The sequence below is a fragment of the Carcharodon carcharias genome, chromosome 8, assembly GCF_017639515.1.
Source record: "Carcharodon carcharias isolate sCarCar2 chromosome 8, sCarCar2.pri, whole genome shotgun sequence".
NCBI classification, from domain to species: domain Eukaryota; kingdom Metazoa; phylum Chordata; class Chondrichthyes; order Lamniformes; family Lamnidae; genus Carcharodon; species Carcharodon carcharias.
Genome location: NC_054474.1, coordinates 89799958 through 89818476, shown reverse-complemented (window position 1 = coordinate 89818476; position 18519 = coordinate 89799958). Strand labels below are relative to the sequence as shown.

The 18519-nt window shown below is 43.7% G+C and overlaps 2 protein-coding genes across 4 annotated transcripts in view; one reads left to right on the top strand and one right to left on the bottom strand.

Annotated features, from left to right (window-relative positions):
* The window catches only part of LOC121280741 (dedicator of cytokinesis protein 2-like), a 627095-nt gene that overhangs the window by 240284 nt on the left and 368292 nt on the right, over positions 1-18519 (top strand). For all 3 annotated transcript variants that reach the window (XM_041192879.1, XM_041192878.1, XM_041192880.1), the window contains one exon: positions 172-317. In XM_041192879.1, the coding sequence (XP_041048813.1) occupies positions 172-317 (146 nt within the window). The remainder of the gene's footprint in view (positions 1-171; positions 318-18519) is intronic.
* Positions 9320-18519, bottom strand: part of LOC121280742 (protein INSYN2B-like) — a 124452-nt gene continuing 115252 nt past the window's right edge. Inside the window, exon 4 of the mRNA XM_041192885.1 lies at positions 9320-11291. Coding sequence (XP_041048819.1) covers positions 11288-11291 — 4 coding nt within the window. The 3' untranslated portion in view covers positions 9320-11287. The remainder of the gene's footprint in view (positions 11292-18519) is intronic.

Here is an 18519-nt window from a genome sequence, read left to right as displayed (position 1 = left end):
CTCTCATCTCCAAAAGACAATGGTTGGATTATTTACGATAATCCGATAGCTGCCTGGTCACTTTTACTGATTCTCAATATTTATTCCTTGAAGTGTATTCTAATTCTCAAACTGTCGGTTTTTCCTGCACTTGACATTTCTCAGCATGTAGTCTCCACACTTCTTTTACAGAGTGCCGTGACATACTGCTTCCGATGATGACTGATGAGCTGAAGGCCCAGCTGGAGCAGAAAAATGAACAACAGCAGAACCCGGAGCTAAAGTACTGCATCGAGTTACTCAATAACATTCTGGAAGTCCTCAGCAAACCTAACGTGGTAGGTGATCCTGACCATGATTGAAGTACTTTTATTCTTTCCCCTGCCATTTAATAATTGATGGTGTGAGTAAAGGTGAAGCCAGGTCTCTGAAATGTTGAATAGGAACATAGGAGCAGGAGTAGGCCATTTGGCCCCTCGAGCCTGCTCTTCCATTTAACTAGATCATGGCCGATCTTCTACCTCAAAGCCATCTTCCCACATTATCCCTGTACCCCTTAATGTCATTGATATCTAGAAATCTGTCAACCTCTGTTTTGAACGTACTCAATGACTTAGCCTCCACAGCCTTCTGGGGTAGAGATAATATGAATTGCACGCAAATATAATGATTCTGGGTGAAGCACTATTCATTTAAATGTACTTCCACAGTACTGCATTACATTAGGGTCCATTTCAAGTTGGGCAATAATTGAGTCCGGGAGTGCAGGGGGGGATTGAAACAATCTGTGCCCTCCTTTCAGCCCCCCCCCCAGCACGTCATGAATAGAGGCAAGTGGACAGATATTAGAATTGTCTGGGATAATCTGCTAGGCAGGCACAGAATTTAGAGCCAAGCATACAAAGTGGAAGGGTTGAATTGTCACAGAGACAGGCTTTAATAGGCCAAAGGCTTTTTTTCTTTCTCTGACCTTTATCATGTTTTCCTTCTTATTCGAACCAAAGCATTGGATGTGTGGCTCTGAAAGTAATTAATCCTTGCTTCAAGGATTCAATTTTAATCTCAGAAACCTCTTGTTAGGCCATCAATAAGCTGCTTCTAAGCCTGATTAATATACTTTCTCAATATGGGCTTTGAACTTCTCTTTATGTCTTTGCTGAAGGTCATAATGACTTGATAAAGATATTCCTACCTTGCAACCTGCGGTGTGTCGGAATGATGCAATTCAGGCCAAATTGAGGTGGGATTTGGTATTCTAGATTTTACAGGGTTGGGAATTGCTGTTACAGATCTTTAATATCAGGAGGTTATGGAGTTAAGTGCAAACATGTTAGCACAACTGTGACGAGAATTAATTTGAATATATTTTTGGTGCAGGGAGGACTCTCGTTTTTTCCATCCCATCTTTCACTTATTAATGGTCCTTCCTCAGTGTTATCCCTCATAAGGGCTCATGTTCGTGCAGTAATGTGATGTTTGCTTTGATTTAAGGTTTTCTGATGGGATCAGGTGCCGTGATTGTTCTACAGCTAACCTGGTTTTACTTTCCAGTGAAGTCAGTGGAGAACAATGTTGGGCATCCATTCCTGTGGGTTTCCTGCCTCATTATTTCATTTAAAATTAATCCCATTCTCTCTGGATCGAGCAGTCAAATTCTGAGGAGGTCCTGGACAGTGATTATTACAAGATGTCTCCACCAGTGGTCTAGTCTAGTCTTCAATTACCAATATGTAAGCACACTACATATCACCTAAATTCTATATTAACAATAAATCACTTAGCAACAGATGTAATTATAAAATTATAAATTGCTGATGGTACCAGACTTGGCCATATAAGTATAAACAAGAATAATAATCCTAAAAATAATGCTAAACCTCCCAAATGCTAGGACAAAGGGACCAGACACATGGGAACACTGTCACCTGCAGGTTCCCCTCCAAGCCACTCACCACCCTGACTTGGAAATATATTGTCGTTCCTTCACTGTCGCTGGGTCAAAATCCTGGAACTCCCTTTCTAACAGCACTGTGGGTGCACCTACACCACGTGGACTGCAGCAGTTCAAGAAGGCAGCTCACCACCACCTTCTCAAGGGCAACTAGGGATGGGCAATAAATGCTGGTCTAGTCAGTGACACCTTCATCCCATGAATGAATATAAATAAACAATCTAGGTAAACTAAGTGAACAGGTAAAGAAATTTAATGTGAATTAATGTAAAGTGCTGGAAAAGGAAGAGTGCAACTCTCATCCCATTGGCCTAGGCTAGATTAAATTCCACTGCCAGAGGTGAAAGGTTACTCAGTGTGAGCTCTTCCAGTTTTAAATGATCTCTCCTCTGTTTGCTTTGGATGGATGCACACATCTTAACCCCTTAAGTGCAGTTGAACTTTCTAGCATGTGAGGCCATATCAATCAGCAGCATGGCTCCATCAAAGAAGTGTGGAAACTACATGCTGAGAAATATCAAGTGCAGGAAAAGCCGACAGTTTGATGTGAAAATCCCATTCTGAGCTGGAAAGTAGTCTGGGCTGAAGCAGCGAGGTGGAAAAATAATGGTTGATGAAAACTTTTAAAACAGAAGTGTCAGAATGGGCAGCATGAAGCATGTTGGCTAGAAGCTGAGGCTAAAAAAGGGGCAACAATTCAAACAAAGTAGGATAGAGATTGAACTGAGACATAAGGCCTTGCTACAGGGGCTGATACTCTGAAGGTTCAGTGACAAAAATGCAGTTATTTTTCACAATAAAATTGATTGAAATTCACTAGTTAGGTATTAGTAATATAGGTGTATGTATATGCTTGTATAATACATGATTTTAACTAAGTGTAAAATGTACTTATCGATGCATCGGTTAAAATATAAATCAAGCCCAAGGTCTGCATGTATCGAGGTTTATACCAGACTATGTATGGTGTAATGATACCTCATTCATGTACCAAAATAAGAATAGGAATAGTCAGCAGCCCAGAGAAGCTGTATTATCACTTAAAACCCCACACATGTGCCTCTGAAATATTTTCCATCTGCTTGACCTGTTTAAATAAATTTGGCATCCCTGCTTCAAATGGTTTAGTTAGTGGAGCCAAAGCAGGACATCCCTGAACAGGCCAGAAAGTAGAGGCGTACCATCCTCTCCTGGTGCTGGTATTATGGTAGAAGTGCTACCATTGGTCTCAGGGATGGGTTGGAAATCAAGGTCCCACTTCTCATTTCTCTTGATGTTGGTAAGAACAGAGTTGTGCTCAGCCATAATGTCTCCAATAGACTAGTATCCCTGCTGCTTATGTTCCTGCATGCTTAACAACCTTGCTGTGTGCAAACTAGCTGCTGCAGTTCCCTACACTACAACAGTGACTACACTTCAAAACGGGCTTAACTGGCTGTGAGAGAGTGGTGCAGTGGTAATGTTGCTGGACTAATAATCTAGAGATTTAGCCTAATGCTCTGGGAACATTGGTTCAAATCCCACTGCAGCTGGTGGAATTTAAATTCAATTAATAAATCTGGAATATAAATCTAGTCTCAGTAGTAAGATCTATTAATTGATGTAAAAAAAAAAAATCTGGTTCACTAATGGTCTTTAGAGAAGGAAATCTGCCATCATTACCCAATCTGCCCTCCATGTGACTCCAAACCCACAACAATGTGGTTGCCTCTTAACTGCCCTCTGAAATAGTTTAGTAAGTCACTCAGTTCAAGGGCAATTGGGATGGGCAACAAAGGTTGACCTTTCTGGCGATGAAGGAATAAAAAAAAAATGTGCTGAGATTGTGAAAAGCGAGATTGAAATGGAAATTCTTTCTTTTTCTTTACAATTAATACGGTTTCCATACACTGTTAAAATACAAGTTAAAAATCATTATACTGTAGACTCAGATCAGGCAGCGCAAGTTGTTGTTTTGCTGACTCATGAACAAATGTGTAGGAGTGATTTAATGTCTCCAAAATCTCATGGATTTTAGTAACAAATAAATTGGTTAATGTTGGCTGCCCAATTTTCTAATAATCTTGGGTCAGGTGTTCTTTTTTTTACAAGAAGTTATATTCACTCAGCTTCCGACCCAGTTCCATTCACTAATTTCCCCTGAGGTTTCTGACCATATTGTTTGCTTAACATCGAAGAGCAGACTTTTTTTGATTACTTAAATTGAAAACACAGATATCTGTTACCTGGCTGAGAATAGGGAACTGTTGCAGGAAGTCTGAGGGGAAATAGAAAAATTGAAGGGATTAAAAATGCAAGAGAACAAGGAAGTAATTTTTGCTCCATCTCCATCATGAGCTTGGCCGTCTCTTCCCTTTGCTGATGCAAAGAAACTTGCTGATTTCTCCCTTTCGCTATTTATCTTGAAGGTGCTGCCTCCTACAAAGCACACAATAATAACCCATTACCCTCCATTGGCTGAACTCAATGTCCCATTGAATTCATAGGACTTAGAAGGAGTAGGCCATTCAGCCCTTCGAGTCTGCTCCACCATTCAATAACATCATGGCTGATCTGGTTGTGATCTCAGCTCCACTTTGCCCCCTGCCCCCATTACCCTTGACTCCCTTGCCTATCAAAAATGTATGTAATTCTACCTAGGGGACACCATTTAAGAATAAGAAATCTTCCTTTTAAGACACAGATGAGGAGAATTTTTTCCTCTGAGGGTCATTAGTCTGTGGAATTCTCTTCCCCAGAAAGCCGTGGAGGCTGGTCATTGAATTTATTCAAGACTGAGTTAATCAGAATTTGGATAGACAAAGGAGTCAAAGGTTATTGGGGACAGACAGGAAAGTGGAGTTGAGACCACAATCAGAGCAGCCATGACCTCACCAATGACAGAACAGACTCAAAATGCTGAATGGCCTGCTCCTGTTCCTAATTCCTATGTTCATATTGATACACAATTTATGTTGTTGTAACAATAAAAGACCTAACTTCTCTGTCGAAGTTCTGTTGAAGAGTCATGAGGACTCGAAACGTCAACTCTTTTCTTCTCCACCGATGCTGCCAGACCTGCTGAGTTTTTCCAGGTAATTCTGTTTTTGTTTCTAACTTCTCAAACCTTTCTCATACTTTTATTTTCTCATACCAACCAGAACCCTAGTGAATTTGTGTTATACCCTCTCAAAGAGCTGTCCTTCCAAAAGTATGGACCCCAATACTGCACACAGTATTCTAATTACGATCTTATTATGATTTTATATATACTTATCATTGCTTATTGCCTTTTATATTCTACACCTCTTGTAATAAAATGTAGAATTCCATTAACTTTTTTACAGCCTTATCGACCTTTAATGCCCTCTCAACCTGGGCCCCAAATTCCTTTGCACTACTGCATTGGGCTTACCTCCATTCAGAGTGTAATAACTGATATGGGTCTTTAGCACTCCTTGAAAACCTAATAACTATTCAAACAACAACAGAAACTTATGTTTAAATAGGACATTTAACATAATGAAACATTCCAATGTACTTCACAGGGGCATTATACAACAAAGCATGACACTGGTCTATAAAGAGACATTAGGTGATCTGATCCAAAGCTTGGTCAAAGAGGTAGATTTTAAGTATTGTCTTAAAGGAGAAAAGCGAAGTAGAGAAGTGGCGAGGTGTAGGAAGTGCATTTCAGAGCTTGAGGCTGAGGCAACTGAAGGCACCAATGGTGGAGCAATTAAAGTCAGGGATGCACAAGAGGCTAAAATTAGAAGAACACAGATATCTTGGTGGGTTGGGGGGCTGGAAGTGATTACAGAAGTGAGATGGGGTGAGACTATGGAGGAATTTGAAAACAAGGATGAGAATTTTAACACTAAGCTGTTGCTTGACCAGGTGCCAATGTAGATCAACAAGTACAGGGATGATAGGAGAACAGGACTTTCTGCAAGTTAAGATATGGGCAGCAGAGTTTTGGATGACCTCACCTTTACAGGGGGTATAATGTGGGAGGGTGTTAGAACAGTCGAGTCTAGAGGTAACAAAGATATGAATTGAGGCTTTTAGCAACAGATGAGCGGAGACAGGGTTGAAATTGGGCAAAACAAAAACAGAATTACCTGGAAAAACTAAGCAGGTCTGGTAGCATCGGTGAAGAAGAAAAGAGTTGACGTTTCGAGTCCTCATGACCCTTCAACAGAACTGATTGAATATTAGAAGAGGGGTAAATTATAATCTGGTTTAAGGTGGAGGGGGGGGGTGGGGGGAGAGAAGTGGGGGGAGTTGGTGTGGTTGTAGGGACAAGCAAGCAGTGATAGGAGCAGATAATCAAAAGAGGTCACAGATAAAGGAACAAAAAGGTGTTGAAGGTGGTGATATTATCTAAACAAATGTGCTAATTAAGAATGGATGGCAGGGCGCTCAAGGTACAGCTCTAGTGGGGGTGGGGTGGAAAGACTAGCAGGGCATACAAGATTTAAAAATAATGTAAATAGGTGGGAAAAGAAAAATCTATATAAATTATTGGAAAAAAACAAAAGGAAGGGGGAAGAAACAGAAAGGAGGTGGGGATGGAGGAGGGAGTTCAAGATCTAAAGTTGTTGAATTCAATATTCAGTCCAGAAGGCTGTAAAGTGCCTAGTCGGAAGATGAGGTGCTGTTCCTCCAGTTTGCGTTGAGCTTCACTGGAACAATGTAGCAAGCCAAGGACAGACATGTGGGCAAGAGAGCAGGGTGGAGTGTTAAAATGGCAAGTGACAGGGAGGTTTGGGTCATTCTTGCGGACAGACTGCAGGTGTTCTGCAAAGCACTCGCCCAGTTTCCGTTTGGTCTCTCCAATGTAGAGGAGATCGCATTGGGAGCAACGAATGCAGTAGACTAAGTTGGGGGAAATGCAAGTGAAATGCTGCTTCACTTGAAAGGAGTGTTTGAAATTGGGCAATGTTACAGAGGTGGAAAAAGGCAGTCTTAGTGATGACATGAATATGAGATCAGAAACTCATCTCAAGATTAATTTTAACACCAATCTGACAAGCAAATTGACTTTATCTCAGATTGTTGCCAGGGAGAGAGAAATATGCCACAATGGCTTAAAATGACCAATACTGTTGTGTAAACCATAACTGGTTCTGGGTGACACATCTATCGGGCATTGAAAATGTCCCACAGGCTTTGATTTCAAAATAAGGGCAATAAATTAACATTTCAAAGTGAAATTTCTTAGCCGAAGTATGATCCAATGTATGTTATGAACTGCCAGTGCATATGAAAGGGGGAATAGGAAAGATCCAGCCAACTGAAAGAATGCATTGTTATTACACTTTATCAGTGACATATTGAGATTTCTGAAAAGACTAGAAAGTGAGATTGGGTGGGCAGACTAGATGAATCGATTAGCTCTGCGCAAAATGAATTACTATGCTATTGTGTAGGAGAAAGTTTTAATAAAATGTAGAGGGTAGTTAACCTATGATGAAATCACAGGGTGGAAACAAATCTGGAAGGCCATTTATCATCTTCCACCACGCTCTTCACAGAATTAGAGTGATCAGCATGTTAGTCCTTCCACTGTTGAGTGGTTGTCATGTCCCACAAATGTTCCATATTACATTAAATATCAGCCTTGTCTCATTTGGTGTAGCTCAAAGTCAGAGAGTTCCATTTCAAGTCTCACTCCAGAGATCTGAGCACATAATCCAGGCTGGCCCTTCAGTGCGGTACCATGGGAGCACTGCATTGTCAGAGCTGATGTCATTTGGTTGATGTGTTAAAGCACGGGCCTGTCTGATCTCCCGTGTACAAGATCCCATAGGTACTATTATAGGAAGAGAAGAAAATTTTCTCTGATATCTTGAAGAATATTTATCCCTTGGCCAATGTACAAAAAGGTTATCTGGTCATTTACCACATTTCTGGACCTTGCTGTGCTGTGCAGTAATTTGCTCCCATGTTTATTTCTTCACAACAGTGACTATACTTTAAAAAATTACTGTGGGACATCATGAAGTTACGAAAAGTGTCAAATAATTGCCTGTTATTTCTTCAAGACTATGACCCTGTTATGTTTCTTGTATCAATTTGAAGCAGGTTGAGTTTTGTGAGCAGATTCAAACTCACAAGATGTCTTTAACCCTTTGATTCAGTAAGATGAAGATCTGAGATGTATGCTGTTATGGAACAGTATGGATTTGCTCACTAGTGTCAAAACTTTAGTTAAATGTCAGCAAAAGTTAAATGAGCTCCTTGCTCGCAAAGAGAATTTTAAGACATTCCAGGCAGCCCATTTGTGGTCATGTTGCTAGGCCACTGACCCAGAGGCCTGGAACTGAGTTCCAATCCTACCCATGGTAGTTTGAGCATTTTGAATTCAGTTTTTTTAAATTTAGAAATAAAACCTCTATCAGTAAAAGTGACCTTGAAGCTGTTAGATTGTCACTAAAAACCCAACTAGTTCACCGATGTTCTTATACCTGCAATACCCGATCTGGCCTTGATACTCGTTACTGTGATAAAAACAAAAAACTGCGGATGCTGGAAATCCAAAACAAAAACAGAATTACCAGGAAAAACTCAGCAGGTCTGGCAGCATCGGCGGAGAATAAAAGAGTTGATGTTTCGAGTCCTCATGACCCTTCAACAGAACTGGGTGAATCCAAGGAAGGGGTGAAATATAAGCTGGTTTAAGGTGTGTGTGTGTGTAGCGGGGGGGGGGGGCACATCTCTCCCCCGACCCAACCGCCCCCCCCCCCCCCCCCCCCCCCCCCCCCCCCCACACACACACCTTAAACCAGCTTATATTTCACCCCTTCCTTGGATTCACCCAGTTCTGTTGAAGGGTCATGAGGACTCGAAACATCAACTCTTCTCTTCTCCGCGGATGCTGCCAGACCTGCTGAGTTTTTCCAGGTAATTCTGTTTTTACTCTTGTTACTGTGTTAGGTATGGGTATTAAAGAATAAATGGAGTTGAGATACAGATAAGCCATGATTTGATAGAATGTTGGGAAAGATGTTCGAGAGGCTGAATGGCCTACTCCTGTTTCTAACTTTCCTAAAAAAAATCATGTAAAACAAAGGGTTATGAGATTTGCCTACCTGTCCACTCTATATGATACAGACAAGGCCACAGAGTGGGTGGACAGGTGGCAGATGCAGTTTAATAGAGAATAACATATAATAATATCTGGTTAAAAAAGACATTGGTAGGAAGCATACCCTACCTGATAAAGAGTTTTTAATAGGATGAAGGAACAGAAAGGGCTAAGGGTGCACACCTTTAAAAATGGAAAAGGCCAAACAATTGCAAACAGAAGTCTTTTTTTATCAACAAGAAAGTAATATTACTTACTGTATGTACAAAGCCATGCATTAGACTACAGTTGGAGTATGGTGCACAATTTACTCCTTTATAAGAAGGATATTATAGTCCTGGAGAGGATACAGCTAAGATTCACAAGAAGCACACTGGGTATAATATGAAGAAAGCCTTTAAAATGACCCTTTTAGTGGAATAAAGAAGGTTAGTTGGGCATCTATTGGACGTTTTTAAGATGACTGATGAATAGTGAAAGATTCTTTCCTTTGATTTGTGAGTCACTAACAAGGAGACAGAGAATCAGGATTAGCACAGGATGGGCAAGGTATAAAGATTTTTGTGTGCTGTAAAAGGATTTGAGGAGGGGGCGGGATGGGGGATGAGTTTGGATATATCTAGCACAGATATGATAGGCTGAATGGCCTATTTGTGTACTGTAGATCCAATGAGCTTATTATCACATGTCTTAGAGGCATCGCTGCCAAAATTCAAAACAGTCAGCAGCTTCATTGCCTACTTTCAGTGCAGCGTTGTGATGTAAAAACGTCAATTAACAGGTCCATTAGATATAAACTATTTTAGGTGCAGTATGCCTGTGTACTGACCTTATATCCTTCATTGGTGTTATCAAAACTTAATGGAGTCAAGGCTTGATGTTGCTTTATTCATTATCATTTGCGCTTCCCAATTTCTTTTACTCAGCACTGAGTCCTGCTCATTTTGGGAAAGAGTCAGTCATTAAATTGAATATGCTAGTTTGATTCATCTGTCAGGTGATTGTGACCTCGGTATGGTGGGGAGATATTTCCTGTAATTGGCAGATTGATTCTGAAAGTCAGGTTGCATAATACAGGCATATTTTTGCATCCAGGTTGATCACAAAAAAAAACACACCAAAGTTTTATATATTAGTCCGTCGCATTCTAAGTGATCATGCTTTAATCTTCTCTCTTGTGGCTAACCTCGTGGAAATATTGTAAGAACGCATCAAAACACAGTGAAAACTTAAAGGGCAGCATTCTGCCATTCATATTTATTTAGGTGAATTATGTTTGTGAAATAAACATGCTAGTGAACTCCAATGGGTTACAGAGTTATTGGTTTGACTGGCTGTGTACTCCTGATGATTTAGTGAGTTTATCAAGGGAGGAACTGAAGGAGAGGGAGTAGGATCCTTCTCTAGATTTAACCGCTGGTGAGCTGAGCTCAGCAGGAGCAACAGTGAGGTTGCTATAATTGATCTCATTGCTCCTCGGTTAGAGAGGAGAAAGTCTCTTGGTTTCATGTATCTAGGAATCAATATGGAGACAGTGATGGGTTGAATTCACCAGTAGCAGAAGTGTAAAGTAGGTGGTAGTGAGAATTGGCACACCTGCATAGGCCCTATCAATAAAATGAAGCGGTGTAAGTAACAGGCACTGATTTGGTACTGCCCATCTTATACAAGTTGCTTCAAGCACCAGACTTGCAAATAGCAACAAAAAATGACCCCTCCAGGTAAGTGCCCTTGCCTCTGAGTCAGTGGGGCGTGCATTCAGGTCTCATTCCTGAGATTTGAGCATATAATCCAGGTTGACAATCCATTGTAGTACTAGGAGAGTGCTGCACTGTTGGAGTCTTCTGGCTGAGTCGTTAAAATGAGGCTCCATCTCCCCTCTCTGGAGGATGTAAAAGATCCCACAGCGCTTTTTTCATAGAAGAGTGAGACAGTTTCCTCCAGCGCCCTGGCCAATCCCTCAACTATCACCTGAGAAAAGATTATCTGGTCATTTCATTGCTGTTTGTGGGATCTTGCTGGATACAAATTGGTTGTCACTTTTCTTATATTACAAGAGTGACTACACTTCAAAAGCTTTTAATTCGCTCTTAAGCCCTTTGGGATGTCCTGAGGTTGTGAAGGGCGCTATATAAATGCAAGTCTTCACTTTCTTCCTTATAAATCCTCCTAGGAGGGGATTACAGGATAAATGAAGTGCTCCCAATGAGGTGCCAACAATGTAACCTAGTTTTCCAACCTGAGCTGCAGGTGAGGTAATTTCCCCAGGGAATGTGGCATTGCTGAAGTTACCTAAAAATAAAACAAAGGAATGAATCAGTGTACGTCTGGCTGGGAGTGCAACATGAAACATGACAATGGGAGAATGAGGTGAATGTTACAGTCATCATCATAAAGTAACAGGGATACTGATCAACAGTATGTTTGTTTCACTAGGTCTGTCATCCGTACTGTGCTGCCCAAGCTATTGTTAGATCAAGATTTGCTGATCCAGTTAGTTTTAGAAGAGAAAAACAAAAACAGAATTACCTGGAAAAACTCAGCAGGTCTGGCAGCATCGGCGGAGAAGAAAAGAGTTGACGTTTCGAGTCCTCATGACCCTTCGACCGAACTTGAGTTCGAGTCCAAGAAATAGTTGAAATATAAGCTGGTTTAAGGTGTGTGGGGGGGGGCGGAGAGAGAGAGAGAGAGAGCTCTCTCTCCGCGCACCCCCCCCCCCCCCCCCGCCGCCACACACCTTAAACCAGCTTATATTTCAACTATTTCTTGGACTCGAACTCAAGTTCTGTCGAAGGGTCATGAGGACTCGAAACGTCAACTCTTTTCTTCTCCGCCGATGCTGCCAGACCTGCTGAGTTTTTCCAGGTAATTCTGCTTTTGTTTTGGATTTCCAGCATCCGCAGTTTTTTTGTTCTTATCTCAGTTTGAGAAGAGCACTGGCTCGTTTGTATTGATGACGTATTGCTCCTTATATTGGAGAATGCCAGCTGTTCACTTTTCTCTAAAGAAACAACAAGAGGGAACATTCAGTTCAAACATAGGAGTACTAAAGGGAACCTGATAACACACTCCCTACGGAGACTGAGTGATTATGCTGGAATTCAGGAGGTTACTCAAGTGACCCCTGAAATGATCCCACAGCACAATTATCAACATCCTTCTCCAATTATCATTGAGAATTCTAAAGAATCCTTCTCATCTATTTTTGGATAAGTTTCCTGCAGAGTTGCTGTGTCAAGTTGGTCAACTGTCCCCTCCATTTTTAACTGTATGGCGTAATCCAATTTGCCTTTAGCCATAGACAGAACTTGAGGCATAACTGACAGACTACAGGATGAAAACATCTCAAGATACAGCTGGACTCCATCCTTAATCTTGGCACAACCTTCCCATGCCACTGAACTGCTTTTGGTTCTATTGATTCCTGCTCTTCTCAGTTGCTTGCCTAGTCCTTCGAAGGGCCTTGCTGTCTTGCGAGGAAGCCAAGGGAGGAACATTTTCTTTGTTACAAACTTCTATCAGACGTGCGGCCCAATCTGACTGTATTGAATTTTAGCAGCGGTGTCTCTAAGACATGCAATAATAAGCTTGTAGAATCTACAGTACAGAAAAAAGCCATTCAGCCTATCGATGCGAGACATATCCAAGCTTATCCCCTGCCTTCAAACATATTGTAAGGAAGTGTCTGAGTTGCTCTGCAAATGCTAGGATATTTTATCCTTCTACGTCCAAATGTTAGTACTTCATAGATGAGTTCAGACAATGAATAACTGACTATGGTCAAGGGAGGTGGCCATTAACAGTCAAGGTTGATTCTGTCCCCACCAAACTTCTACATTGGGAAGCAACCAGAAGCAGCATTCCTGTCCAATGTAATATAAAAACAAAATACTGCGGATGCTGTAAATCTGAAATAAAAACAGAAAAAGCTGGAAAAACTCAGCAGGTCTGACAGCACCTGTGGAGAGAGAAACAGAGTTAATGTTTTGAGTCCGTATGACCCTTCTTCAGAGCTCCTGTCCAATGTGTTCTACATCCAAGTCTAGGGCCCTAAGGGCCAATTTATCACCATAATTTCTGCCCCTGCTGATTCAGCACAGGGTAGGAATCAAACCTGGAAACCTGGGGTCAGAACGTCTCAAAATTACTGCAGGGATTTCCTTACTGGGCCAGGAGATTCTTATGAATATAACTTGACTGTACAGTCACAACCAAGAATGGGAGTGCATTTTATTGAAGTACAGTGTTCAAACAGTGGAAGTAGCAAATCCTTGCAGGTGCTACCTGGTCCAAGGATATTGGATTTGCACAAAACGCATGTGGGAAAAAAGTTGTTTTACCTGCCAGCCACAATGGCAGGTTTTCATGCGGTGTCATCCTATTCCCAACTCATTAATTATGCAGCCACAGGAGACATGCCGTTTTGCTGGCAGGTGGCCATGCTGTTACCTCGCCCTCCTTCATGCAGGGCACCATATTTAAACTACATCCACGCGAAGACTCCTCAATGCTTGCAAACCAGAACTGCTCTAGTGAAGACATGGCCCCAAAAGCCAAGAAGAGTGCAGCTCCCTGAATCAGTGATGTATTCCTGGGATGCCTTCCAGACACTGTGGAGGCCCTCCGCGATGTCCTCTATCCCCACTCTGGCCACAGGAGGCCCAACAGTCTCACCGCTCCAGCTTGGGGAGTGGTGGCAGGGTGGTCAGTGCCAATGTTGCACACAAGAGGTCGGCCATCCAGTGCAGAAAATGGATGAATGAATTTATCTGTGCCGCCAGGGAAAGGCAACCATCTCATCACCCTAACTCACTCACAAGGCCATCACACATTCGCTGGCAGCTCACTCACTGCCAGCTCAAGGGACATCACCACTCACTCCCTCACACACACCCTCACATCTCCATCTGGCCTCATCTCCTTTGGAGACTGCCTCCTCAGCCCTAGCCTTCGTGAGGCCCCTTGCACAGATCAACATGTGCCCCCACATACACCCAGGGATACCCCCCTTCCCCAGTGCAGCCCTCACCCTGCAGCCCCTTCCCTTGCCTGAGGCCACTTCTTCCCCTTTCCCAAGCAAGCTCCAGCTATTATTGCTGGTCTGATAAGTGTGGACCTGCCAATGAGCCTCCCTAAAAGTGATGTGATGCTGCCTGCAAAGCCTGGTGCTGATGACTGGGAGTGCTACCTGAAGCAAGGTGGACAAACAAACCTCAAAGTCCCAAGCAAAGTGCAGGTCACCAGGTACACATTGCTTATGTGCAGCTCTGATCCAGCATGGGGGGATGATACCATCAAACAAGGCTTATAATAAGATCCCAAAGTATTGAAATTAGGTTCTTGACATGCAGCAGCGGGAAATGCGGCCCACCATTGATGGGTAGAGCGGACGATTGCAAACTGGTTTCACGATGGCATGAAACGGATTTTTGGTCTTCTCCCCATATTGTTCTCCCTCACCCCATCCACCATGATGACCAATGCCAACAGGGCCAGGAAATTCTGGCCATTGCGTTGTCCTTTCACTTCAGTGTGGAAGGTGCACTTTGCAATAGACACTAAATTATCAGAGGGATAATAAATGAGTTAAAGCTCATTTTTACTGTCTGGATGGAGCAGATGTACTGCTGAATGTGAAAAAAAAATGCCTTTCAATTCTTGCTGTAGGGAACACTATCATCATTAGCACCTTGTGGAGTTGATCCTCTATGTGCAACAGGCCTGATGAATAATGGCTGTCAATGCATGAGGTGCTACTGGAAACAAAACATTATTATGGGGTAGCCACAGTGGCTTAGTTGGTTACTGCACTGTGAGGTGTCATACCGAGCCATGCACAGCAGAAATATCTCACTTTTGATCACTGAGGTGGCTTTGTAACACAGATGCTTCTAACAAAACCACTGCCAGCAGTCAGGGGGTCAATAAATGCTGGCTGTGCTGATAATGCTTACGTTCAGAGAGTGATTATTTTAAAAAAATCTCATTGATAGAGATTGTTACTACAATCCTGGGTTAATAGCCATCTGCAAATCTTGAAAACCAGTGACATTCACAATGTAGCCTAAGACAACTTGTAAACACACCTTCTTAAAGAACAGCGCCTTCTTGTGATATGGGTGTCACTAACAAGGTTGGCATTTATTGCTCATCCTTAGGTGTCCTTGAGAAGGTGGTGGTGAACCTTCTGTTTGAACCATTGCTGTTCATGTGGTAAAGGTGTTCCCATGATCCCATGCAGTTAAGTAGGGAGTTCTAAGTTTTTGACCTAGCAGTAGTGAAGAAATGCTGATATATGTCCAAGTTGGGATTATGTGTGATTTGGAGGGGAACTTAGAGGTGTTGGTGCTCCCAAATGTCTGCTGCCCTTGTTCTTCCAAATGATAAAGGTCACAGGTTTGGACGCTGCTGTTAAAGAAGACTTGGAAAGTCACTGCAGTGCACCCTCCATCCATAGCCTCTGACAACCACATTCTAAGCAAATCTCCCACCCTCACTGCCTGGGCGTTCCTATCTGCAGTTTTGTTTGTGCTTCCAGAGCATGACAGCTAGCTGCTTGAACATTTTTGGATTTCCACCATGGAGTTTTGGCAAATGTACCCATTGTCTCTCTCTCCATCTCTTGCCCTTTGTAACTTTCATCAAACTAATTGGTACTTCAATTTATTTGCCCACCTCTATGTAGAAATAGATTATACAAATCAGCAAAACTGGTGAGACAGATTACTAAAGCCATAAAATAAGCACTGAAGCACTGTGGTTCTTCTGGAGACGTAGGATTGAAAAACAGAAAAGTTGTGTGAAATGTGTATGCAACCTTGGGTAGGCCACACTTGGGGCAGAATTTTTCTTCCCGCGGGCGGACGTGTAGCTAACCTGAACGGGAGTAAAGCAGTGCACAATGATATCGGGTGAGCTTCCCAACGTCATCACTCACTCGCATGGTATTTTGATCAGCGGGCACGCGGGGTGCCAGAGCGGTGCCCGCCATTAATTAAATGGCCACTTAAGGCCCTTAATGGTCCAAATGACTGTGATTTACCTTGCCCATGTGATTTCCTGCTCGTCACACAGGCAAACCAGGCAGGCCAGCTGAAATTTTCACAAACCTCATCCAAGGGCAGGATAAAAAGGGTCAACAGCATTGCCAGTGTGAGTAGTAAGGAGTTTGAGATCGTTTGCTGGTTGCTTATTGGTACTTGGCAGCTTCAACTCCATTCGGGATTTCATTCTCAGCATTCCCAGACTTAATTTCAGGACACATTGCTGTCTGCCAGGCCCCTGGAAGATTCAGACCGTGTGGACCCTTCCAGGTATCAGACAGCCTTCTGTTAACCTGGAAATGGGGATTGTGGTCTCTGCTGGAGGCATTTCCTCCTCTGAGGAAGAGAGGGGCAGAAGGGGGAGCAGGCCAGGTGACCCCGCACAACCTCCAGGCGAGGGACCTGTGCGAGGAGAGCGCAGGCACAAGGGGCGCAGGGCCAACATGTAGTCCAAGGCGAAAGGGGCCGCAGAAAATGTTGCCAGGGTATGCAGGCGGCGATGCGGCTACCTCAATATGTCTGAGTTGCAAAGCCAAAGGAGGCCCCGTCTCTCAAGGTAGAGCGTGACCTCCATTTGTCAGAGGATGGGCCATGAGATCAGCTCCGACTGTGAGGGTGGACACCCTATGCCAGTGACGCTGAAGGTCACAGTGGCCCTAAACTTCTATGCATCCGGCTCTTTCCAGGGGTCAGTGGGGGATCTTTGTGGATTCTCCCAATCAGCTGTCCACAGTTGCATCAAACTGGTGATAGAAGCCCTGTTCAGGTGGGTACTGACCTCTATTCTTTGCTGTACAGATGAGGCCAGCCAGGCTGAGCGAGCCAGAGGCTTTGCAGCGACTGCTGGGTTCCCCTGCATCCTGGGCACTATCGACTGCACACATGTGGCCATCAAAGTGCCAGCGGGTCAGCTGGGTGCCTTTGTCAATAGGAAGGGACTCCATAAATGTGCATGACAGTGTGTGATGACAGGATGCAGATTCTGCAAACCTATGCATGGTACCCAGGCAGCTCCCATGACGTTTATATTCTGAGACACTCCCAGGTGCTGAGGCTCTTCAGTGCTCCAGCCCAACTGGATGGATGGCTGCTGAGTGACAAGGGCTATCCCTTGAAAAGGTGGCTCAAGACGCCTCTCCACAACCCAAGAACAGAGGCAGAGCAGCGTTATAATATGAGCCACGCCTCCACAAGGGCATTCATAGAGAGGTCCATAGGTCTTCTGAAGATGCACTTCCAATGCCTAGACCGTTCAGAGGGTGCACTGCAATGCCCCCCAGAGAGGGTGTCAATGATAGTGGTTGCATGCTGCGCTCTCCTCAATCTGGCACTGGCAAGGGGGGAACGCAGTGGAGAAAGAGGATCTTGATACAGCTGCACAGGCCACAGCTGATAAGCCCAGTAGTGAGTTCGAAGAGGAGCACAGTGAGGACAACCCTGAGGGCGTGGAGCCAGAGCTTGGTTACCTGCATGGAGACAGGGACACTAGGGACACCTTGATCCAACGATCCTTCAGCTAGACTACCAAAGATCAGCTTCATCTGCATACCAGGATTGCTGTCTCTAACCCTGATGTCTGAAAGGACCCTTTCATTTGAACACAAAGAATACTCAGTGCCTGTGCAATAAAGTGCATTACATACTGGCATTCCCCACACCAGTGAAATAAAAAGGTGAAGCATACTCAGACCATGGCGACAAAAACACAATTTATGTCATTCTGACAGTTTAATACTTTTAACAGAAACGATTCTGTTATTCAGCATCAGACCAATATACGTAAAGTAAACAAAAATGAACATAAAATCACCAATGACCTGTCCCTCTTGTGCTCATGGTGCATTTAACTTATGTTTGTGAGTGCTCGGTGAGGTGCTCCCCCCTCATGGCACCGGCATTGGAGACAGCCCACTGACTGTACTGTCTTGTTGGCCTTGATGACCTTGGCAGTCGTCCTCTGGCCAGTGCAGCCTGTGCTGGTCCCACCTGTGAGGGAGTGGCCAGTGCTATGGCTGGCATCTCCCCAGTCACTGCAGCATCATCAGATGCCATGGTCACTGGCGGATGAGCTGCTGCCATCATCCAGAGTGCCCTGAGAGGAGCCCACAGAGACAACAGGCAGCTCATGTGCTAATGGGGAGGCATTCTGGACATTCCTTCACACCATTGATGGACGGGCACCTAACTGGGATACTGGGTGCCTCATCTATCTCCCACACTGGCAGTGAGGTCATTGTCTGTGTGAGGGCTTGCAGGTCCAAGTGCAACCCCAGGAACTCCTGATTCTGTCCCTGGAGCAGCCTCTCCATGAGAGTTGCCACTCTCTCAATGGAGGAGGCAGTGTGCTCGGCCATGGTGGTCAACGCAGTGCTCAGACTCCTCTATCATGGAGACCATGGCACATGCACCCTCATAGAATTCCGCCAGATCCACCTGCACATCTTGCTGGACATTCAGCATCTCCTGCCTGATGGATG